The sequence below is a fragment of the Alexandromys fortis genome, unplaced genomic scaffold (assembly GCF_014885135.2).
Source record: "Alexandromys fortis isolate MF-2015 unplaced genomic scaffold, M_Fortis_MF-2015_v1.1 scaffold_57, whole genome shotgun sequence".
Classification (NCBI taxonomy): domain Eukaryota; kingdom Metazoa; phylum Chordata; class Mammalia; order Rodentia; family Cricetidae; genus Alexandromys; species Alexandromys fortis.
Window position 1 is genome coordinate 5,850,573 of NW_026067941.1, and position 26,114 is coordinate 5,876,686.

A 26,114-nucleotide genomic window follows, 5' to 3' on the forward strand; every position below is an offset into this window, starting at 1 on the left:
AAGATGACTGGTACCCAGGGCTTGCTCCAAGCTTACAGACCTCTAGGAAGAGCAGCTGAGTTTCACGTATCTCCATTCTACATGTTCAGCACCAAAAAATACACAACAGAGATCTCTTAACTTGGGCTGAAAAACTGTTGAGGCTACAGACCCAGTACTTCACCTGAACAGAATGAGGGACAGGGATAGCCAACCACCCATCAGATTCCTCATCCATGTCTAACTCTAAGAGCACTTAGCTCCTCATACATCCAGAGCAAAAGCCATACAGTGTCCATACACGAGGGAGAAATCCACCCCAGCAGGTAAAAATACACACCTTGTGGGTGATACCGTCCAAAACACTGTGGACACCACGTCCCTCCAATGAAAGAGAAGACTCTAAGAGCAGAAAAACACCAAGTTCAGGGCTACTAGAAACAGAAGCAAAGAGAGAGTCCAAAGAGGAAGGGAAGGGCAGGTCCAAGAGCAAAACGCACAAAAGAAAAGAGAGATAAAGGAAAAAGCAATGGCCATATGGGAAAAGCAAATGGGGATGGTGGCAAATGCCTCCAGCACACTTCAAGGACGGTGGAGTGTACTGGGAGCAGCAGCGACTCAGCCCTCAGCCAGGCTCAGAGTCTCTAAACCTACGCACTTCAAATACATTCTTGTTTGCCAGGTTTTAAAAGTTTTTTTAAGTGACTTGAAGGCAACCTCACAATTCAAGGTCAAATAAAATTCAAAATGAATGTAGAAAAGAAGTGGCAATGCCAAGAACAAGAACAGGGTTAAAAATAAGTGTGAGACTGGAAAATACTCCAGCCTGCACCACGATCGACTCAGAAAAGTCCACCCATGTCCCAAATCAACTAGCCAGGATAAGTGTACCGGACTAGAGGGGGAACAACAGCTGAGCTCAGGGAAGTTATGGGTGAGCACACACCAGAGCCCACCACTGAGTCAGAATCTTGAGACTAGGGTAAGATGCCTTTAATCAAAACTGTGATGTAACATGGCTGCTTCTTTTACTTTTTTTTTTTTTTTTTAAACATTCACTCCAAAAATGCAAAGTTTTGAGTACAGATGTTCAGTGTGTGGTGTAGCTTGCTGACGTGTGCCTCTCTGGTCCTTGGGTCATAAGCTCTGTCCTGTCAATAGCCAGGGTCCTAGTGATAGGAGGCAGGGCTTCTGGAAGATGCTCTGTAGGACAGAGCAGGCCCAGCAGGGCCTGACGTGTGTGTACAGGACACTGGTGGTAGACTCACTGTGCAGTTTAGAAGAGCATTTTGCGTTGCTTGGCTCAAGCCTGCTTTTTTCAGAATTTCACAAGATATGTCGGTACACAGTACACATCCAATATCCTAGCGAGTATTTCCAGAGGGTCCCAGTACAATCTAAGACTCATACCAGTTTGAGAGCCGCTGGGTTATAGTCCCCTGGGTACTCTAACACCCCTGAGCACCAGTGGCTCAGGCTGCTCTTAAAGAGAAAACACACCAGGCTTCCGGCTGCTTAAGGCACTGTTCCAACCAACAAAGCTGTTTATTCTCAAAAGCGTACACCATACCATATAGGGGAGCTCCACAAACCCGTTCCAAATAAACCCACCCCCCACCCCGCCACACGGCAGCCAACATCTCCGCCTGGCTACTCTGACTTCATGGCCTTTTCTCCTTCTCCCATTGACCTCTTCAGGGTCTCTCCCACCCAACTATGACCGTAGGCTGTCCTAGCTTGCACTTCTCAAGGGCAGGCCTGAGTCTTACAACGGCTTTTGTGATCATTCCAGAAGGCCGGATTCCAGGCCCTGCCCTCAGAGGAGGGCCCTTAATTATTGTTGGCTAGCTGCTTTTCCTGAGAAAGCATAATCAGGTCTTTTGATTCCTACACACACACACTGCCTGTTCCCTGCTACCCACCTCTCCAGGGGAAAAGAACCTCACAGTCCACACATGTTCCAGCCAGTTAAGAGATCAGGACATAAGGACCCACCCAGAAGTGTCAAAAGTACCACTGAGAGTTTGCCACCCATCCATCCACCCACCCACCCCCAGAGGCAAGAGAAGAAAATGAAGTAGTTCCCTTATCTGTGGGGTGAAGGGGCTGTGACTGGCTCACAACTTAGCTCCAGACAAATCAATACATAAGCATGTCATACGCCACTCTGACGCAACAGACACTGGCCATGAAATAGCCACCTTTCCCTTCATGCTAACCCCCCACACACACATACGCGCGCGCACACACACACACACACACACACACACACACACAAACAAAACAAAACAAACAGTTTTTGTTCCAGGCATGAAGGTACTCAGCTATGATAAAAAGCTTCCTGGTTACTCTTTTGGGTAGAGGTGGCCAAGGAAAAGCCAATGGGATTCTGCTGAAGGTCTTGGAGGAACCCTTGGCTCCTCATTCAGGCCTTCCTGCTTGACCTTTGCACATTCTTCCACCAGTGAGGTTAAGGACGGGCTGAAAGCGAAGCAGATGAATTTGTAGTCATAAAAGCAAACGTCTCTGGGCTAAAGACAAGAATAAATGTATAGGAAAATTCCAGGCTCCGTGAACATTGGACAATGGCATAAGTAGGTTCTTTACCTGTCCAAATCCCTGGGCTTTCCAGACAATCACCAGTTGATTGTGATTATAGTTTTAATTGCGACTGGTGTGTTTTTTGTTTTATTTTTCTAAAAGCTAATTGGCTGAAGTGAGTTTCTTAAAAGAGCAAGGAAAGTCTCTCTACTGGGATACTTCTCTTTCAGTTGGCAAAGACCAAAGGACAAACTTTTCCATGAAAAGTGTCTACATTTCATGAACAGCCAGAGACATCAGAACGCCTGCAAACATTGTAAAAATGTTTTGCTGTAATGGAGCTCTACAAAGAAGAACTGTTGAGTAATTGGTTAAAAGGTGTCCGCCAGCACAGCGAAAGGCTCTATCTTTCTTAGTCAACCCCATGATCGGCAGTGATGTTTTAGAGAAAATAACAACCATAACTTCCTGGGGGGATGAAAATTTAAACACAGACTTCTAGAAACGTCTCCCAAACGCTCTGTTGAACTGACCAAAGTCATACGGCACTGGGGAAAGGGTCCATCCGCATGGCGGAGTCCCTGTGAATTTCTGTTGGATAATGGGGGCTGACAGGTCCAGATGAAAGGAAAGACAGATGCCACCTTGGGGCCCAGGTCTCAGGAGGCTCTCTGAGGAAGAGGATAACCCAACTTTCATGGATATGTATTTATTATTTTTGACAGGAAGTAACCCTGGCTGACCTCAAAGTGTGGTGACCCACTTATCCCCACTTCCCGAGCGTTTAGAGTACATGCATGTACTACCACTCCAGACTGTTTTTATGAACTTCTTCAGAATGCTGTCCAGGCCAGAGGGACTCCATGTAGTTTCCGTGTCCTCACTCATGCCTTTCTCAAGGGCATGGGAGGCTGAGGGGGGGGGAGGGGAGGAGTAGTGTCATAAAATGGAGAAGATGTGAACTTTGCGAAGCCATGGGTGGTAGCCCTACCTGGGCCACTCAATGACAAGCACATGGTTCCCTCCCCCATTCTCCTCATGCTAACAGATTCCTGACTTGACCACAACTGGCGAGAAGCTACTTATATAAGAAAAACACCAAGTCGGTCACCTCAATGTCCAGCAGTGGGCGGCTGCCTCAGAGGATGGGCAGGTATGTGGAATGGCCCGTTCCCTTCTTTTCCCCTCTTGTAACTGCAAAAACAGAAACACCTGCCTCAACCCTCCCCCACCAAAACTCACAGAAGAATTTCAGTTCCTCGGGAGCAGGTGCCCAAGAAATTAAAGTGTGACTTCAGCCATGCAAATCACCAAAGGGCCTGGGGCCCAAGAGGATTCAGGAGGGAGCCAAACAAACTCCCAGCATCTCTGTTCCCTCAAAGCCTGCTCACAACTGAGCCGCAATGCACTGACCCTGTTCTGTTTATTGCTCTTTTCACCATAAGTTCATAATTCAACAAACTTTGATTCCTATGTCTGTCTGCAATTACTGAAATAGGAAACTAGAGGAAAGGAAGTTGGTCCCTCCTGAGAAGTAAACAGGTCGGTACAACGCACAGCAGCACACTTACTCCATGTCATCCTTTCTTTCCCATAGCCTCAGAAAGACATTCAGGGGCTGTTATACGGTCAAAACCACACTCATTCCAACATTTACCTATCACTCATCAACCATTTTATTGAATAGCTGCAAAGTATCCAACACTGGAAGTTGGGGACCCCCACAGTGGCTAAACATACAGAGCTATGTGTTCACGGTATTTATCTGATTGAAGGAAGTCCCTGGCAACCATAATTCTCAAGGATTTCCAACAAGTATGGCATGGGACACCCCAGCTCCAGTCACGTGGCTGGGAATGGGGAACCAGCAGTGGAAGCTGGAGCCCACACCACTTGAGGTGGAACGGCCCTTCTGTGACTAGATTCATCCCAGACTTCAGGGCATCTATGGATACCATAATTTTCGCTGTGTGTCACGACAGCAGAGCTTAAACACCCTCAATCGTCTGCTAATGACAATCAGGGCTAGGAAGATGTAGAAAAGCCAAAACCCCACTTCCATTCCCTCCCCCAGGGGCCGAGCCATCTGCAAACAAAAAAGCAAACAGCATCCCACCACAGAATCAGGAAGAAATTGAAAATCCCACCTCTTTTGGTCCACCTGACTTTCTGGCTGGTCCAGTTTCTCCCCATAAATCAAAGGCAACACCAAAGAACCTCGTGTCCCTCACCAAATGATTTGCTACATATCTGCCTGCCATTCTTTCTCACCACACAAGAACAATGTGCACCTCAAGGTTGCCAAGGTCACTGAGTGTGCTTATATAGCCCATGATGCCCTGAACCCAAAGGACGGCAGACCTGTTTCCACCTGGGTCTCACCTGGTCTCACCCCTAGGCGCTGCACCCGCCCCCCCACCCCCGCCCCCCCCCCCACCCCCAACCCATCCCCCACCCCCGCCTTCCAGAGGCTCCCAAATGTGGGTCACAGCCTGCAGCAAGAATCCTGGAAAGAAAACTCGCAAACCCAGAACAGAACTAGAAAAACAACTTCAAGCGGCACCTCCCAGGTGAATGCATGGCCAGGCCGGCAGCTAAAAGTCAGAGTAGCAAAGACTGGCTTGGGGAGTCTTTAGTTTTATGTAAATATGTAAATAGAATTTCATATATTCTCCGATAGATTCCAACCCTGTTTGCAAAGGATGGTGACTAAGTCACCTGGAATGGAAATGGGGAGCCAGAGACTCTTAACTTTTCAAGTGTTCTCTACTGAAATCCACCAATGGCACGTGGGTGTTTGAGCAAAGGAAAGCAGCATGTGTATGCCAATGAGCCTGAGGCTCTCATAGGCCAGTCCAGATTCCTGCTATGGAAGAAATCATTACGACTGATCTGAGGATGCAAAATTAAAGTGAAGCACTGCCCCATGCAAGCCCAGCTGACGAAGCCAAGATCTCCAGTGCGACAGGTAATCCAGCGATGGAGATGCATAAGCCCAGGCAAGGGTCCCAGAAACTTCCTGCCCCTCTGCTCAGTTTTGCTATGTACCTGAAACTGCTTTTAAAACAATAGTTAGGGGCTGGAGAGATGGCTCAGAGATTAAGAGCAATTGCTGCTCATGCAGAGGACCTAGATTAGGTTCCCAGCACCCACGTGGCAGCTCACAGTTGTCTGTAGCTCCAGTTCCAGGGCATCCAATGCCCTCTTCTGGTTTCCTTGTGCACCAGGAACAAATGTGGTATAATATGTTCATATGCAAGCAAAGCACCCCACACAATAAATCAAATAAATTTTTAAGATAAGGTCACTTTTTAAAAAAAAAAAAACATTACAGATGTTTCAAGTTTGCAAGACATTTTCTTATTGAAAGAATGTGAAACGGCTGGGGGTGAAGCCCTGTTGGCAGAGTATGCCCTTAGCACGCACATGCCCTAGGTTCGGAAGCCAGCAACATATGAAACAGGTGTGGGGGCACATCCCTGTTATCTGAGCTCAGAAACTCAAGGTCATCCTCAGCTATAGGAGAGTGTGAAGTCATGGCTGAAAAGACAACCTAGTGGTTAAGGGCACTTGCTCTTCATGTGACCAGAATTCTCTTCCCAGTATCAACGTCGAGCGGTGTACAATGGTGTACAGGTGTCTATGACTCCAGCTCCAGAGGACCTGACATTCTCTTCTGGCCTCCCTGGAACACACATGCACTTGTGTATCCGCACACAGAGACACATACACACATGGAACACACATGCACCTGTGTATTCTCACACAGAGACACATACACACATGGAACACACATGCACTTGTGTATTCGCACAGAGACACAGACACACATGGAACACACACGCACTTGTGTATTTTCACACAGAGATATACACACATGGAACACACATGCACTTGTGTATTCACACAGAGACACGTGTTTTTAAAATAGACAACAAAAAAAAGTGTTTTCAAGGCCAGCCTGAGCTAGATGAGACCCAGTCACAAAAATAAAATAAACAAAATTCAAAACCCAAAGGCCTCAAGTTAGTTCTCTGTGTCCTAGCTGGACCTCAGAAACTCCCCTCCCCCAGCCACACACACAGGACGGTGGGGTGAATCCCAGCTCCCTGGGGAAGCCCTTCTAGAAGCATTGGGCTGGTCAGAAATAGAAATTCTCTCCACAGCCAGATCTCTCTTCAGCCCCCCGGTGTGCCTGACCACAACTCCTCATGTCCCTGGGAAGCCAAAGACATGAAAAGAACATCCCTGAACTCAATCAGGCTGAAGAGTGAGTGCAGAACCGGGCAGGGGTCTGCAGGGGAGCAGGCATGTGTCCCCACAGCCCTCTGTGGCGACAGTGGGATTGCTCATTTTCTTTGAAGCGGCGGTTATTTATTTTAGTTCTTCCTACGGGCTGACTGTACTACAAAGCCATCTGTCCTTACCTGCCCTGTTATTTCATACAAAACTGGAGCCCATTTGTTTGGGGAAGCTTTTTTTTCCCCTCTCTATTCTTTTTATCTCTCTCTCCTTCCTTCATTTCTCTTTCTTTATTACTCTTATTGAAACAGAATCTCATCCATCTGTGGTTGGCATTTGCTTTGAACTCCTGATCCTCTTGTCTACCTCCCAAATGCTGGGACTCACAGGTTTAGGCTGCCACACCTGGCTTTCTCTCTATTTCTCTGGAGTGTGAATATTGTTGATGACTCTGTGGTACACCCATCTCAGACATGAGTGGGTATGCTGAGTGCTTTCTCAGGGAAAGAGTCAGAAGGAAAGAAGAGAAATGGAATCTTTATGGCCATGTGATAAACTCCAGCGCTTTTATAAGGTTGTGGCCATCCATCTTTTTGTGAACCACAAAGCCTGGGATCTACATACTGTGCAAGGGCAAACACACACACACACACATACACACACACACACATACACACACACACACATACACACACACACACCACTGTGCTGCCTGGGAAGGACATCCAGGGACAAACAGACTCATCATGGACAGAATGAAAGTAGGGCCACAGAGGCACCAAGGATGCTGCTGGTTTTGAAAACTGGCATTAACCCTTTTATAAAACAGAGCAAACAGTACTGTATATACACCTGCATTACCTCCCCCTCCTTCCTGCAGTCTGCACTCTTACCAGACAGCTCTTCCAAGATGGGGTCCCCTGCGCTGCACAAGGGTTCTGCCACCAGAGAAGACCTGTGGCTGCAGAGACACTGATACAGCCCTGGACAAACCAGTGAATCCATCCCTTGAGGGTACAGACTGCCTTCCTGACCTGGACCACTCCCAGCATCTTGCTCCTCTTTGGGATCCAGTGAAGGAAGTCTGCTCACTTTCTGCACTCTCTCTGTCCTCTCTCTGAGCTCTGTGCCTATTCCTGCGCCATGCTGTGCTCCCGTATCCCCCACTCCATTCTCCATCTACTCTTCCTCTGCCCCTCACCCAGGGCCTGTCTGGACTACTGTATGTGGACCCCTGGCTTCGCTACAAAGCATCAGACTCCCAGCACCCCAATTTAAGTCTCCACTTGGAACCCCTCTCAAGAACTCCAGATCCAATTTTCCAAATGCTTTTCAGACATCGTTCCTGAATATCTCACAAATATGTCTGTCACCAAGTCTAAAAATGAGCGCATTATCGTCCCACCAAACTTATTTGCTCTCCATACATTTCCATTCTAGGTCAATGGCAACTCAGCCAGCCAACACAGGGGACAGGAAGTCTCCCACACCCAACTCTTCCTTCCCCACAGTCACCAAGTCTCCAGATTTGGCTTCAATCCTCGTACATACATTGCTCCTCCCTGTGGTTTCAGGCCTCATGCTGTCCTGCTCAAGGATGAACTCGCCAGCCAGCAGATCATTCTGCCTCTATCAACCTTTATCTTTTAACCCCTTTCTAAGTTTCCTTCCTCAAACCCATTTCGACTTCCGCCCTTGCCTCCCATCTTCCCGTCTACAGAAAGAATGTGTAAACCCTTCACCATCTCGGACTAGCTCCCAACACTTCCCACAGAGCCCCCTTTCTCAAACTACATTTGAAAGTACTTGGGGTGTCTGTGGGGAGGTGACGGTGCCTATATGCAATCCTAGTACCTGGGGAGCGGAGACAGAAACATCTTGAGTTTGCAGCCCCTTTCTGAAACAAACTAATTAGGATTCCCAGATCCAACGCTAGAGTTATATAACTTTCTACATTGTGTACTCCGATGGCTGGAGAGCTTCAGCGCCCGCTGTGGATACTGCATTCTTGGTCATCCCTTTCATTTGTCGTTCCACTCCCCATGCTGTAAAAAGAGCCTGAGTACAGTTCTACTGCAAAACACATTTCCATGTTTAAGGGCAATGACCTCCTTGCCTTCTTTCCTTCCCACTCTACGAGGAGAGCTACAAGGTCAAGAACAGATGTCGGCCTACCTACATGTGCAGGCTTTGAAAAGCAGTTCAAAAGGCAAGAAACGAGGGGGGGGGGAGGGGACACAGAGACAAAGACACACACACAGAGAGACACGGAGATCTTGAGACTGGAGGAAGAACCAACTGAGAGCACTATTTCCCCAGGATGTGTGGGCAGGAAGCTAGGAAGGCCCTGATGATGGAACCCTTGCAAGGCTCTGACTGGCTGCCTCAGATTGTCTGCTAACAGGACTGCCCAGTGAGGGAGGCAGTGCCACCACAAATCCCATTTCCTCCGCTTGTCTAAAAACATCGCCCTATCGGTTTGCATCCCGCTAGCTTGCTCTCTCTCAGCCAAAAGGAATTTCCCTTTACACAAAAACTATTCAGACATTTCCAAGACATGAAATGCTACAAACCAGGATTTTCCACTCAGACAACTTGGAAACTGTGGCTCGCTACTCCCCAGACACTTTTTATTTGCCAAGGAGTCTGAAAGGCTTTTTCTCTTTAATATAAAAAAAAGTCTCCTACCTCCCTGTTTTTTTCCACTTTTGATTTTGTCTAGGTTTCACTGAAGCCCAACTTTTAAACCAGAAAGCAGATTTCCCCATTATACAATATAATTTATCTAGGTAGGGTGGCATTTGTATGTAATGCCAGCCCTCAGCAAGATGGGGAAGCAGGATCATGACCCTAAGACCAGCCTAGGCTGCAGAGAGACTCTATTTCAAAACAAAAACAAATGCACACAATTATACTCATCAATTAGGTTGTCCAAATGAAATAGTCAACCAATTGAACATTATTATTGTTGTTATTTTTAATAGCCCATTCAACTGAAATTTGCTAGAGTTTTTTTTAATGTATTATTGTTAGTATGCAAAGTAATGGGTTTCATTATGACACTAAGTAGCCTGTTTTTGTTTTTAGATAGGAGACTTTTAGCCTGGAGTAGCGACTCACACCTGTAATTCTAGTATTTCTGGAAACGGAAGCAGGAAGATTTCTGGTATTGGCTACACATTAAGTTTGGAACCAACCTAAACCACAGAACGACATACTGTATTCAAAAGACACATATACCAAAGAACAACTTTCAGTGGTAGGTATCCAAGGGATTTCAGCCCATTTAATACAAACGCGGACTTCTGATTGGGTAAACTGCACAGGGTGTGAAGCAAACTGCTTACGATGACTTCCACATCAAAATGCTTTAGACATGAGCTGAGAGCAGCTAACAAAGAACGGCACGGAGATTTGGGCAGTTCAGAAGAACCCATCCGAACTCCTTAACAACAACACAAATCAAAGCTCTAGCAGGGCAGTCGGTGACACAGGCCTTTAATCCCGGCACTGGGAGGCAGAGGCAGATGGATCTCAGGGAGTTTCGAGGCCAGCCTGGTCTACAAGGCAAGTTCCAGGACAGCAAGGACTGTTACACAGAGATACCCTGCTTGGAAAACAAACAAACAAACAAAATCAAAGCTCTTTTAAAATGCTAGTTAAGTTTAAATAAACTACATCAGAGGAAACCGACCCCAAAGCAGGCAATTTAATATGAGCTGATTGCAGCCGGCCCTACGAACAGCCGTGAGGCCCACAGGCGTACAAATGACATCACTCAAGGTCTGATTTTTGCACTGACCTTCCGAACAGTCAAACAACTCTACATATCACCACCACATCAAGTCCACAAAGGATTTCCCTAGCCAAAGTGTACAAAGAAATCCAGACAAAACACAGGCTGTGTCTGGTTGGTGACATTGAACCAAGAAGCAGCTGTCTCAGGAATGACCCATGAAAATACTGCACGGGTTGACACTTTGGGACTGCTACATCACGAAACATTCCCGCGATAATAAGGGCACCTGATAACAGAGATCGAAGTAACCCCAGCTCTTCTTAGAAGAACACACTGTGAAGATTCAAGGGTTACACAGCCTAAGCTGACCTGGGGCTAAGGTGGATCCAGAAGAATCTGGGGTCATACTCCAAAGATCTCCATCTCTCCATCAACAACCAACAGACTTAAAGAATCAGCTACACTAGGAGCTGGGGAGTATACAGAAAGAGAAGACAGCCGAGGACCCAATGGTCATGTTTAAGATAGGGTCAAGAAGCCAGCGATGGAGGGAAATCTACGTCCCTCACCCCTCACCCCCTTAAGCGAAGGCCACTTATAGCCAGGTACGGTAGCACACGCCCGTGTTCTCAATGCTTAGAAAACTGATGCCAAAAGACGCAAGTGCAGGGCCAGCCTGAGCTACAGAGTGAGTCAAAGCCAGCCTGGGCTACAATGCAAGACCCCATCTCAAAGAAAAAAGGAGTTACGAGGTGAATCCTATGGTCGAGACTGCCAAATAGTTCCACAAGGCCTGGCAGGTAAACACAGAGAAAAGAAGGCTGAACTTGAAGTTAGGGGGAGGTTGTAGAAGCCCATGGTTACGGGAACAAGCGCACACGGTGAAACTGGAGAAACAGGGGCTGAAGCTGATAACTACTTGTGTGAGAAAAAAAGAAAAAGAAAAAGAAAAACCTGACCATAAACAAGACTGACAGAAACATGAGCAAGAAGGAGCAGCTGGCGAGCATGTGTTGAAGGCAGAAACCTGTGTTTATAGCTGAAGATAGAAGCTGGCAAGAGAATTCAGATACACAAGGGAGAATAATTATAAGCCCCCTTTGCTTCCCAAATGACATCAGACTCTCACGGTCGGGAAAGCTCATCCTCAAACAGAAGACATTTGACACAGAGGACAGAGTATAAATAAACGCACCCATCAGAAGCAAAGAAGCAAATCCAACTAACACACCCAAGGGCACCAGAGAACCAGTGGCCCGGATCAGAGACCCACCCATTCGACAAAACAGGCCCCATTCCCAACCCCAGTGAAAGCCAGGGCTCTTGGACAACTGTCCCACCCTTATTGTCTTCTCTAAACAAAGAGATAGATACCAAGTGTCCTGGCTAATTGAATGTCAACTTGATGCAAGTTAGAGTTACCTAAAAGGTAGGAACCTCAACTGAAAAAAAAATGCCTTTATAAAATCTACCTATAAGGCATTTTCTTAATTAGTGATCAATGGGGTTGGGCCTAGCCCATGGTGGGTGGTGGCATCCCTGGGCTGATGGTCCTGGGTTCTATAAGAAGGCAGGCTGAGCAAGCTATGAGGAACAAGCCAGTAAGCAGCACCCCTCCATGGCCTCTGCATCAGTGCCTTCCTCTAGGTTCCTGCCCTGTTTGGGTTCTTGTCCTGACTCCATTTAGTGATGAACAGTGATGTGGAAGTGTAAGCCAAAGAAATCCTTTCTCACCAAATTGCTTTGGTCATGATATTTCACCACAGCAACAGAAGCCCTAAGGCACTAGGCCGGTTCCACGGAGCCCTTATCAAACTAAATGTGCATATCTTTAAAAAGCCTTCAGAATATATATATATATATATATATATATATATATATATATATATATATACACATATATATATATATCATTCTATATTAACAGAAAAGACCACAATCACCCAGCGTATCCATTTTCCAGGATGGCTGTGTGTTAAGGGACTCTCATGGATTGCTTGGCATTTCACACCTGACCTCAGCGAAGAGAAGAGCATGGAAAAACCAAAGGCACATCTGGCCTCAAGAAGCCTGTCTTCCAGAGGGGGCAAATTACTTTATGACTCCAAGTCTCAGGTTCCTCGTATAAAACCCACTCTGTACCCCACGGCTAAAGCATACAGTTCCTTCCAGGGAAAAATCAGGTCACCTGGAACTTTGACTGGAAGAGTTGGAGAACATCCAGTGAGCAGGGGGGATTAGCTCAAGGCTAATGATGACAGGTCTCATCTTTCCTTTCAATTCTTCTAGCAGGAAACATGCATCGCTGGGACAGCACTGATGCCCTATGGCCATTGGCTCAACCACAGCAAATAGCCCATGCCCCAGTCAGCTGTGAGGTCAGGCTATGGCAGCGAGTTCAAGCAACAGACAGACACACGGTGCCTCATCAATATTTGAATAGCCAACACCAAGTGGGAAAGCGGCTTTGAAAATGGCTTTCACCCTGTTGGGGACCTGGACTGGAACAAGTCATTCTTGCCTTGCATGATGAGCCAGATTCCTGGCCCCACTGGCTGCCTCGAGCCCTGGTATTTGGCTCAGACGCTGAGAGTCTGGATAATGTAGCGAATTCTGCACGTCTCGGCCAATGAGCCAGGACACTCCCTCCCTGCACCTCTGCCCCCACCCCATGGACAGGCACTGTGTGTCTTTCATGGGTTTTCCCTGCCACACTGCAGTTCCTTCCTTGGACGCTGGTAGCGCACATAAACAATCCTTAGACTTTGCAAATGGCATCGACTCTGGGATTGTTCTTTTGTTCTCACGACTAATAGTTGCCAATTCAAAACATTTTTATAGGTGCTAGCCTACCTTTGAGAGGCAGCAGGCACACCTTTGTTTGTTAATCAAACATAACTTTTGAAAGACTATTATACCAACAATCACACCTAAGTCTCTAGTATCTCTTTCAGCCCTAAATGACTAATCTAGGTTCATCCTTGCAAGCCTACATTCTTTCTAGCTGTTGGGTTAGATAATACTCGCATGACCTAATCCTTGACAATAAATTAAGTCAGCTGCCAAGCTATTGAAATTTTCTTAAGGGCTGCAGAGAGGGTTCAGCAGTTAAGAGCACTGGCTGCTCTTGCAGAGGACCAGGGCTGCTTCCCAGCAATCACATTCATTGGTTCAATCCCCTCAACCAATGAGGACCCAGATTCCCCATCGGGACTTTGCCAGGGGGCAACAACAGGAGATGATCTGAGTGTGAACATCTGGTCAAAGGCTTCCCTGCCCATTAGAACCATCCCAGACTCTGGGCATGCTGGCAGGAAGGTCAGACCCCTCAGCCTGTGAGATGGGCCAACTCCCCAGCAGACAATGTCAGCAAAATGAGAAAACCAGATGCTTCCCACGGGATACCCTCAGGTTCCCTCAACTCCCTCCCTTCCACCGGCTGACCAGTCATTTTCCTTCAGAAACTGACCAGATGGAAGATCTCAGTAGAGAAACCCCCGACTCATTTTACAAATGCGCTACCCATGTAAGCCAAGCAGAACCTGTGGCCATCTCTGTGAAGATTACTTCCTATCTACTTGTTTATAACTGGACAGAAACAATGCAAAAGTTGACAAAAGCCTTTATTTGCCAGATGGTAGAGAAGAGGGGAAGTGACCAAAATGGTAAAGTTTATTCTGCACAACCCATGATCAGCCTCCAACCTGGAAATCCCATTCTCTCACGTGTCCCTGCTACCTGGTGTCTTCACATGGAATCTGCCGCAACATATGTGATAAGCTTTAATGCAGTCAGTACTGATATTTCCTTTTGGGAAAATTACCTCTAGTCCAGATTTAGGTGAATCTACTTTAGTTTCGTTTCAGAGTCCAGTTTAATTGCCCTGGTGTCTTAAATTTCATTTTTCCCTTTTTTTCTGGTCTTTTTAATAAAGTCTCACTACATAGCCCAGGCTGACATGTTGACCATGAACTTGTGATCCTTTTGTGTCAGTGTCAAATGCTAGGATTATAGTCATTACTATGACATCCAGCTCCAAGTCTTCATTTTCTAAGTATATCCAGAATGTAAAAATCCAAACAGTGGAGCTGGCGAGGTTAAAGTATTTCCTGTGCAAGTCTGGCATCCGAGTTCAAAGCTTAGAACTCACAGTGGAAGGAGACAACCAACCCCTGAAAGTTGTTCTTTGACCTCCACACATGCACACTGGCACATACATGCCTGTCTCTCTCTCTCACACACACACACACACACACACATTAGTACACACATGCCCAAGACATACACACACACCTATAGACTAGCACACAAGTGCCTAACATACACACATGCACACACAGACATATACATATGCATATATAACAGTACACACATGCCTAACACACACATGCACTCCAGTACACATGTGCCTAACATACACACACACATACACACATATATGCACACTAGTCACACATGCAGACACATGCACATACACACAAATAATAATTACAATAAATGAAATATTTAAGTTGAACAGTGCCAAATGGTATAGTATGTAGCTGAACCCCCTTCCTTCTCCTGACTCCAGAACTCCAAATCCTTTCACCAGAAACAATTTTCCATTTTTTAATCATATCCCCAGACACAGACTGTGCACAGATGCATTAATAAAATTTGAATAGACTCTCATGGGTTCATATAACATTAGAACAGCCCAACATCCAGGCATGCCTGTAAAAACGGGTTTTGCAGATGGGTCCCCAACTCCAATACAGGTCCTCAGTCCTGGTGAGCGTCACTCTAAACACATCTTCAGCCCTGACCAGTCTGGATGCAGTCATGGAAGACTATTTGCTGAACTAGAATTCTATCTGTCACCTTAATCACACCTTTTTTTTTTTCTTGTTGGTGCTGGTGACAGGCCTCCTGAGTCACACCTCCAGCTCAGAAGGCTTTAGAGGAGCCTCAGGAGGAAGCCCAAAGCTCTCCTCACTCAGAACCTGCTGAGCAAGCCCACATCCAGCCTATCCATGGATTTCAGTATTCAGGTGACTTTAAACCTGTCTGCCCTACGCCTTGAGCCTTCAGGACAGAGGAGTCTTCACAGCTAGCTAAGCAAGGACAGCATTGCTCTTCCTGTTCACAAGGCACAGCTGAGCAAGAAAAATTTCAGCCTTAGGCAACTTGGACATTTTCTCCTTTTGAAGCCGAGGATGTGAGAGGTTTGCTAAGACAGAGCCGTGGTGAGCACACCTGTTCATGAAATCCCGATTTAAAACAAAGAGCCTAATGGCAGGAGACACGGCCTGCCCCAGCTGGACGTGGGCTGCTTTGGGACTCAGCAGTTTCGATCACCCTGTCATTCTCTCCAACCTTCTAATCAGATCCCTTTCTTTAAGTCAGGAGATTTTAACCTATAGAATAACAGTCTTTGGAGCCAGGCAGATCTGGATCTGCATCCAGGCTATGTTACTAATTAGCTGTGGGGTCCAAACCCCACGACATGCTCCAAGGCACCAAGCCTTAGTTTTCTTATATATAAAATAAGCCTAATTATGTGTGTGTGGCGGGGGTGGGGTGATGGGCTCAAACAGCAAGATGTCTCAGCTGGGAAAGGGTATCTAACTGTGCAGACCTGAGGACCTTATTTCAATAACTGGAACCATGGTGAAAAATAAACAAAGAAAGGCTCTCTCGCTGGGTCACCAAAGAGGGAAAACAGCATCATTTTAGTAAAGCATTAAATGTAACGTCTTTTCATGGGACTCCAGCATAATTTGAGGGAGCCCTTGCAAAACAAAATTATAGGGCTCCTATTCAAAGATGACTAAGATTTTTAAGATGGCGACAGCAGGGCTGGAGAGAGGGCTCAGCCCCGAATGTGCTTGCCTTGCAAGCCCAAGGCCTAGAGTTCAATCCCAAGAACCATTGTTAACAGGAAACAAACAGGCCTGCTGTCTCCGACTTGTGATCCCAGCACTGGGGAGGAAAAGAGGCTTAGATCCTGGGGCTCACTGCCCATTCAGCCTAGTCTACAGGACATGGACCTGTCCAGTGAGAGATCCTGTCTCAAACAACAAAGGAGGCGGAGGGTGCCTGAGGAATAACACCCAAGACTGTTACTCTGGCTTCCGCAGGCACACAGTATACACACACACACACACACACACACACACACACACATGCGCACGCGCACGCGCGCGCGCACACACACACACGCATGCACAGCCATGCGGTCACAAAAAGGTAAAAGGAGAGCATCCAACCAAGAGTGAGGCCTGGAAGACTGCACAGGAGCACATGTGTAGCAGAGGCCCCCTCTTTGAGGTACAGACTGTAGCTATCATCATTTCTTCGCGCTTTTCACAAAGACGTTCTTTCATCTACTCCCTACCCCCCGCCGCATACACCTGCCCCGTGTTCTCCTCTCAATACACTCAACTTCGAAAATTTCACTGTATCCATTCAAATCTGGGCCCCAGCATCTTGGAGGCAGCCTGAATCACAAGTTAGGCTAAGCTACAGCAGACGATGATGATGCTACAGACACAGTCCATGTCCGAGGTTCCCCGCCTTTTGACAGCTGGCCTGCGCCCAGGCTTCTCCTCCTGCAGAGATAATACTCACCTCCTGCAAACCCCTGCATGGAGGATCTACCCTCTGTCTTTCCTCTACCTGAGGACTCTATCCTGGTGACATGGGTCTGCTTTTCCTTCTTCCATTGCTCTTAAGATGGTGAGCCGCTGTAGCGCTTGCTTCTCTTCAGGCTCATCGCGTGCTGTTTATTTTTCTCAACACATTTGCAAACACATGCAGAAAACACTGCAGACGGCTCAGAGCCATGTGCTGCTGTCTATATTTGTTCAGAATGTATCCCCAGGTGCTTAGAATAGTGTTGGCACATGGAGATTAGTCAATAAATAGGAAGGGAACGAACATCTCTGAATGAAAACATAATAAAAACAGACCGTCACGTCATCCACATGGGGAATCAGCCCCTCCGCCATCATGGGCCGTCTACACTAACAGCTCGGCGTAGAGACATCTGAGTTCAAGAGGTAACCGAGAAAAGTCCTGTTTTCAGATCATTCCCAGACCTGCCCTACTTCAGAGGAATACGATCCAACCAGCCATACCTCTTTCACCACTAATTCATATACACATACTAATGACTAGCAGCAATTATGAATGGCATTTTGTACGCGTGAGCGGTTCAAAAGGGAGACACTTGCCTGAAAACCCTAACAGTTGTTGAAAAGCAGAGGATTGTCAGAAAAAGGACCCCACATCACTGCCGTGTCACAACGACACAGGAAACCTGAGTTGTTACTATCAAAAGGGATGCAAGGTCTCAAGCTCTGACACTGTAAAGACGGTAGCTGGAGCCAAGCCAAACTTTTGTCCTACAGTTCCTGCCAGTCCCAGGTAGGGACTCATCTCAAAGCCCAGCCTGGCTTCTCTCAGCATCCCAGCACTGTGGCTGTCTGCACACTTTATCCCACTGGCGGAAAGGCGGCCCGAAGCTGTGGCCTTGCAGCCGCTGGCTGGGTGAGAGGTTTTCACGATGAGAGCTGATGCTGAAAACAAGCTTGCTCTCCCTCATGATCAAGCTGTAGCTCATGTCAGGGGAAACAGCTGGAGTCCCCAAAGTTAGGAAACAGCTCTGGGTCAGCACGTTCAGGCTCTTTCTCCAACACATGAAGCACCTCTGGCCTCCCAACCCAAAGGCTTCTTCGGGACAGACAGTGGGCAAAGGCCAAGATGAGCAGGATCACACTCAACATCTGGCTTTTGCCCCAGAGTGAACTACTGCTCCCTCTCAACCCTGCACATGGCTTCTTTTTTTAACCAACCCTTCTCAGCCACCACAAACGCTTTGGTGGGAAGCAGCAGGGAGGCCCCATCCCTTTTCCCAAAATACAGTCACTAGTCAGCAGCAGAGGCCAAAGAGGTGGAGCCTGCAGGCCATTTTTTGCAAAAGTTTCAAATATCCTGGTACTGACCCCATTAACAGCACCAAGACAGAAAAGCAGCCAAGCCTGTCCTTACCTAGTGTCTGTCTGTCTCTCTGTCTCTGTCTCTCTGTTTCTGTCTCTCTGTCTCTCTCTGTCTCTCTCTCTGTCTCTCTCTTTCTCTCTCTCTCTCTCTCTCTCTCTCTCTCTCTCTCTCTCTCTCTCTCTCTNTCTCTCTCTCTCTCTCTCTCTCTCTCTCTCTCTCTCTCTCTCTCTCTCTCTCTCTCTCTCTCTCTCTCTCTCTCTCTCTCTCTGTGGCATTACAAACTTCCAGTGATCTCAAACAAAGCAGTATACCGGCCCTGGCTCCCAGGAACAGGATTCCCTTTTGCAAATTTAATGCCAAAAGGCTGGAAGTGAAGTCTTTAAATGAGCCACGCTCTGTGACAGTTGAGTCTCCCAAGAGGTCCCTGTGGGAAGGAACTGGTGAGCTGTCCCATCTCTCCCCAAAGCCTCTCTGAAATGCGCAGCTGCCTCAGATTTTCCGGACTTCTCGGAGATCTTGCCCCTTAAAAGGGAGGAAGCAGATCTTCGAGGCTGTGTAGTTGAAGCAGCTAAGGAAGGCCTCCGTCTGTCCCGTGTGGAGAAAGAAGGCTTTTCAACACTCACATACATTTTAAAGATATAAATTAAAAAGGTAAGGAACAGGAAAGGGGAGAGAAGATAAACAGATGGTAAGAAAATACTATATTAGCTTGTCCAATTTTTTTTTTAACAAATCTTACCACACACACAAACACAATCAATGTAACTGGGTGGAGGCATTATTCTCAAAACACATCCCCTTCCCAGCATTGCTGTACCGTTAGCAATAGGAAATGTGCTACCGATAGAGAAATAGTATAAACGGCTTTGGAATACAAAGGGTCACTACTCGGAAGAAAGTTTAAAGGGCTCAGCTGGGCACCTTTCCCTGCTCACAGAGGAAAACTCCCATCCCCAGACCTCTTGTTATGGTCAAGCCACTTCCCGGACGCTGCCTCCCAGTTCCCAGGTCTCCAGCTGGTGACAACAACTGCCTTTCTCCTCAAAACTCCCCTGGCCTGGCCGCGGGTCCTCACCGTGTGGTACATGAGGGCCTCGGTCTCTCCGGGCTCTGACAGCTCGCTCAGCTTGCGGTCCCATTGCAGGACGCTCTGCTCCCCGCTTTCCAGCACCTCCATGGCGGTGGGAGCCCAGCGGGGCCGGGGATGCTGAGGCAGGAGGGAACCTCTCAGAGCCGCCACGGGCCGGCGAGACGCCTCTCTCCGTGAGTGCTTGAGTGTGCGCGCGTGGAACTTATGCACTGGCGCGCAAGAACCCGGGAGAGCCCCGCCGAGAGCTCCGCGACCCGTGTCCTCGGAGATCTGTGAATCCCCGGGGTAGACAAGCCTGCTGGGCTCGCTCGGGCCGAAGGTGCAGGGGTTAAATCGGGCTGTGCATCCAAAAGGAAGGCAAGAAGGCAGATCTCATCCCCCCAAAAGTCCTCGCGCGACAAGCCCACTCCCCACTACTGCTGCAGACAAACTTTGAGACTCCCCCGGGCTCTAGAGTTCGGCTCCTGGACCCAGAGGCGACCCCACCTCCTTCCAGGCCGGCGACCAATCGGACGCCCGTCTTGCCAAGTGTACCGTATCAAAAGTCTCTCTCTCGGCTATGTCCCGCCCCCAGAGGTAGAGTCACGGGAAATCTCCGCCCAGACCTCGGAATGTGGGCGGAGAGCTTCTTTGACTTCACTGGGGAACTCCTCCAGCCCAAGCATCGTGGCGGACCAATGAGATGCTTGGGTCTGGGAATGATCGACTGGAACATCGATCAATGAGAGAGAGGGATCTGGAGACGACGACCAATTAAATAGCGACAAGAATACATTTTTATAAGAGTGGGCGTGTGCGCCTACTCTCCTCCACTTCAGGAGGTTTATTTCCAGGCATAATTTCCTTAGAGAAACCTAGCAAATTGGAGCGCTGCCCACATTTCAAACTAGCTTAGGTTGCCTGAGTCTGTCTGGGTTTTTAAAGAATGCACTACATATATATGAAAATGTGCACGTGACTCTGGCACAAGAATCCAAATAATAACAGTTCTAGCTCATGCATTGCTTGCTTTTTACCTGGTTTTGTGGACGTTATTAAACGGCCATCTACCCAACGACACACCTTTCCAAGTCCTAAATCAGTTGGTTAATATTCTTTGATTCATAGGTTTCTTGTAGTTTGTTCTGTATTTGAGGCAGGGCCGCGTGTAGCTCGGACTGTCCTCAACCTCACTGAGTGGCTGAGGCTGGCCTTGAACTCCCGATCATCCTGCTTCACCTCGGGAGAGCTGGACTGATTGCAGGAACAAGGCACTAGTGCCTAGTTCACGGATCTTTTTATATTCCCAAAAGAAGTGTTAGGCCAAAAAAGACAGACAGACACAGAGACAGACAGGATGAGCAGGTGGATGCTATTTCAGACCCTCGTCAGCTCGTTTGAGTGCCACATGAATCAAGTGGGGCTTAGGGGGAAGGAGTTGTTTTGGTGGCTGGAAAATGCACCCCTGGTGGGAAAGAGTATTGAATCCAACCCCATTAGAGAAGAAATGGCCTGTTGTGTAGAATTTCCCCCCAACATAATTGTTCTTCTCTTTACATGTTTCCGTTTATGGAAACGGCCCTTAGTTGGCTAGAGTTTAGCCATCTTCCATTAACAGAAAATCTTAGATGGGGATAGCCCGGGAGCAGTATAGCTTTGCCCTCTTGAAAGCATGGTTTTTCTGTGTGAGGATAGTCAAAAGCCTCAGAACTTTACATTGTCTTTAAGGAACATTTTGTTTTCATGCGAATGAGTCTATTTGTCTAGCCTAGGGTCTTTTGAGACTACTTCAATATTTAAATACACACCTTTTTTTTTTTTAAAGGATCTTCCTCCTTTTCCTTTTATTTAGTCTTTTTATTTATTTATGATGTATACAATATTCTGTCTGTGTGTATGCCTGTAGGCCAGAAGAGGACACCAGACCTCGTTACTGATAGTTGTGAGCCACCATGTAGTTGCCAGGAATTGAACTCAAGACCTCTGGAAGAGCAGGCAATGCTCTTAACCTCTGAGTCATCTCTCCAGCCCAATACACACCTTTCTTATATAATAATTTTAACTTTCCCATAAGCCCTTGGTTTTTTTCTTTTCTAACCTACTACCTCCTTCACTAAAGCTCTTTTTTAAAAAAAATTTTTAAATCACCCTTTCAGCTTTTAAAGCCCTATTTCTTTCTCTTTTTAAATTTTTTTTTTTTCAAGACAGGATTTCTCTGTCTAAGAACTCTGGCTGTCTGAAACTTGCTCTGGACACCAGACTGGCCTTGAACTTGTAGACCCACCTGCCTCTGCCTCCCAGGTGCTGGAATTAAAGGTGTGTACCACCACTGCCCTGCAGCCCTATTTCTTTTTAACATAGTATTCATTATGATCCAGTGAAGTTAGAATTGTGCATTCTTCTTAACACAAGGGTACAAACATTTCTGTGCCCCACATCACTACATTTGACACAGTCTGATCCAAGTAATGCCCCAGTGATAGGCAGTTTCCACAATGGCCTCCAAGTGCCATCACCTTTGGGTATATCCTTTTTTTCCAGTGTGGGCAAAGAGGAGAAGTCAATAAAAAGATTCTGCCTCTATCATCTTGCTCTCTCTGTCTTGCTAGATTGCTCCACGGAAAGACAGCCACTGTGTTATAGTCTACCCTGTGGAGAGACCAGTCTATCCACGGAACAGAGGGAAAGTGTTAAGTTACCAGCCAAGGAACTAAGGCCCCTCAAATATTAGACTCTGCTGATGGCCACGGAAGAGGTGGACCTTCAGGTGGCTACAGCTTGGGAGGGAAGCTGAGCCACAGATTCAGCTGAGCCACACAGGTTCTTGACCCACAGGTTTTTGGAGCTAATAACATGAGGCTTTAGGCCACCAAGTTTTCCTTTGCAAAGTAGGTAGCACGATCATCCATACCCTGAGGCTTGAATAGGTTTAGTTGATCCTGGTGTTGCCAGCATGATCCATGGATTTCTTCGCCCTCCTCCTCTCTTTCACGCGTGGCTTTCCTGGGAATTGCACTCAAGACTTCTTGCTAGTACATTTTCCTGTTTCCTATCTTGAAGAATAAAGTCACACACCACCACCCATTTTTAGGACTTGGCAGTGTAGCTGACTCTTTTTCCACTATCTTGGTGTCCTGTGGAAGTCCCTGCATGTAGTGGGTACGTAGGAGGAGCTAATACCCACTGCAACTGCACTCGTAGGCGGAGCTATACTCATACAACTGCACTCGTAGGAGGAGCTAATACCCACTGCAACTGCACTCGTAGGCGGAGCTATACCCAGACAACTGCACCTGTTCTCCTCTCTATTATCAATTGGTAAATGACACGCGGGTGACTTGAAGTCGTGCCTTCCTCAAACCAAATCCAGACACATGATGAGCCAGCAAGATACGTTTCTGACTTCCCCTGATATTATTTGTTTCCCTGTGCCAACCTCTTTATAAACTTGCTCTCTGTGGTATCTTTCCTTTCATCTTGGTCACTGTTGTTTCTGGAATCGACACTTGACAGCTTCCCACATCATGAAAACAGATTCCACCTCTATTGACCTGGTCCCATTCATTGACACACTTTGTACTGGGAACTGTGGACCATCAGACCCTGAATTTCCTGTTAACAACTTGTTTTCCTCTGCTCTGAGCCTGAGATCCTGATGGCAGGGGAGTGGGTTCTGATGAGTCTGCAGCTAAAAGAGCTGGGGAGTGGCCAGAGCCCTATATAAGCTGCCCCTGAGCACAATAAAGGGGGCATTCTTGGCATTCTTGTCTCAAGGATGTCCCCGTGGTCCCGTGTGTGTGTGTGTGTGTGTGTGTGTTTGTGTGTGTGTGTGTGTTTAAATCTTCAGCCTAGTTCCAGTAGTGCATAGCAAGTAGAGCATGGAACGGAACAGGTGTAGTTTTACAACTTTGTATTTGATTGATCAACAAATATTAATCTATTGAATCTTGGATATGATTTTCATATCCAAGATCTTAGTCTTCCAAGTGGATTGGTTAAATATCTGGAAAATCCCAGACAGCATTTTATGCACATTTATCTAAGTATTAAACTCTCCTATTGAAATAAAGAGGGTCGTTCAGTCACCTGTTTCTAGACTCATACTTAGGGAAGAAAAAAGATCATATTCAGTCTGAGCACGAAGACGTGAAACCCATCAGCAAGAAGATGCATTCCAGTGTGGTGTTTCTCAAGCTTTTCCAAGGTTATAACTGACCTCAGTCAAAGAGACTGAAGTTAATGAAGGTCAGAAAGGTATTGGTTCTCCTTCCTTCTTCTATGGCTGGAATCTTTTTCAGAATATTTATTTATTTATTGTGCATGTATGTGGGTTGAGAGGATACGAACGTGCCGCAGGGAGCATGTAGAGTCCAGAGGAAAATGAACATCCTGGGGATTCCGCTCACAGCACCGGGCTTGGTGGCCGGGGCTTGTTCCCACTGAACCTTCTCTCTGGCCCCTAGGCTGTAATTCGTTTTTTACGTAGTTCAGTCTAGATCATCGCGACCTGGAGCCGGCTCAGTGTCAAGTGCACTACCTTTGTTACTGAGGGAAAGAAAATGCAACCAAGTCGGTGTGAAAATGCTGTTCAGAGAACTGCACAGCCCAACCTGGCTTTCTGAGAACGTCTTGTTCCTTCTGGGCCCAGTTTCTCCTAGTTTAGCCAAGCCTGTTTCCTCTCAACATTGTTTTCATGAATTCCGAACGAGGACTTGCTTTGTACCGCAGTACCCCCTGCTTTCTGTCATCTTTTGAGAATCTCCCTTCTGAGTTAACGCCATTCTTGGGAAGGGGAGTAAATGCTAACTTTACTTAAGTCTCCCTTCTTTCATTCTTCCTGGTTTAGCATCTTGTTCTGGTTTGTCTCCTTGACAGTCTTGCTAAGTTGCCCATGCTGGTTCAGAACCCTTGGACTCAGATGATCTCACTGCCTCAGCCTTCTGAGGATCTGGGTCTCTGGGCCCTTGCCACATGGTGACATCTGACAATAGAACACGCTTCCCAGCCTTGAAGAATCCCTTTGATTATGATAACATAATCAGAAATGATCTCCTCCTCCAGTTTTTAGTTGTTATTCTTTTGTGCACACAGCGTGCAGCAGGGACATGGTGTCTGGGAGAAACTGCAGCCTCTCCCTAAGAAATCTGAGATCCTGGCATAAACCACACAAGAGTGGAAGGGGAAGGTTGTCACCGAGCACTTGGTGCTGGGATAGAACTGAACATGAAGCTCATTCTTAAGGCTGCAGTGGTTTTATGAAAGAACCAAAGACTATGTTTGTGGGTAGTAAGAAGATTTTAGAAGAAAAAAAAAAAAGATGTGTTTAACTTGGAACTCGTATGGTAATGTGGTTAGGGAGCAGGTAGGTGGGAATAAGAACCTGTGCTCTTAAAAGGTTAGGTGGGTCTCTCCCCTCGGGGAGGGTTAAGGAGAGCTGCTGCTCACCTCCCAAGTATGCCTGTGAGTGGGGGAGAGCAGAGGCATGCATGCCTCGGCCTGGATGGAGACTGCTGGTGGGTGGAGAGTAGCAGAGGGCTCTTGGGTGCAGCCACTCTGCCTGCAGCAGAGAAGGGAGTCCCTGTTTCTCAGATTCTGAACACGAGGCTGTGACAGTCCTGAGCACAGGACGCCTTTTAAGAATCTCACGGAGATCTGTACAGTGACCTCTGCCCACCTTGACAAGATGAGGTGAAGTCACCGGGACCACAGAGACAGACTGGGAGAAAGGAGGAGGGTGAGAAAAGAAAGGGGTGATGGTCCAGGGGCAAGATATGCTTGCTCAGTGTATACGATATAGTTATAAGAAAAAAATGATATAAAAAGAAAAGCTGGAGGAATACTTCAGTGCCTAAAGTGCTTGCTACGCAACCATGGGGACAGGATTCTGAATCCCCAGTACCCACCCCAGGCAGTCATGGCTGTCCATTTGTAGTCCCAGGGCTAGGGAGGCCAATGAGATTCCCAAGGCAGCTTGGCCAGCTAGACTAGCCTGATGAACTAACTCCAGGTTTTACAAGAGAGGCTGACTCAGGAAGTACAGTGGAGAATGACCAAGGTAGATGCCGAATGTTAATCTCTGATCTCCATACATGCACGGTCCACACTCCTGCATCCACATGTGACCACACTCATACACACATGCCGACACACAGATGTCTATACATACCACATACCCAAAGAGAAGAAAGGATAGATTTATATATGCAAATGTGCATATGTATGTACATATACGAACATACATGCATCTGCTCTGCACAGCTTACATAAATGAGACTATGGCTACCTGTCGTGGAATATTTTGGTCCCACTCTGACATTCCTGAGATTGCCAATAAAGTTTACTTTGAATCAGAGGGCAGAGCTAGCTATGAGCTGACCAAAATTAGTCATAGAGGTTTTGGAGGACCGAGGGACACAGGAAGTCATGGAGTATGGTTATAAAGATTCTCAAACTTTTTGGATCAAGGGAGGAGAAAAAGGAGGCCACTGATCGCTTCTCTGTGGCTTTGCTGATCAATCAGGTTCTTACCCCAATATCTGACTTCTGAGTTTTTACTGATAAGCA

General features: G+C 47.0%; 1 protein-coding gene and 1 long non-coding RNA gene across 3 annotated transcripts in view; one reads left to right on the top strand and one right to left on the bottom strand.

The window, feature by feature from the left end:
• Nucleotides 1–20,029, bottom strand: part of Creb3l2 (cAMP responsive element binding protein 3 like 2) — a 114,095-nt gene extending 94,066 nt beyond the window's left edge. The window contains exon 1 of one of the 2 annotated variants that reach the window (XM_050148040.1): nt 19,557–20,029. In XM_050148040.1, coding sequence (XP_050003997.1) covers nt 19,557–19,620 — 64 coding nt within the window. In that variant the 5' untranslated portion in view covers nt 19,621–20,029. The remainder of the gene's footprint in view (nt 1–19,556) is intronic. The other variant, XM_050148039.1, reaches the window with a different exon arrangement.
• Nucleotides 1–26,114, top strand: part of LOC126505265 (uncharacterized) — a 420,992-nt gene that overhangs the window by 269,015 nt on the left and 125,863 nt on the right. The gene's annotated exons all lie outside the window — the stretch shown is intronic.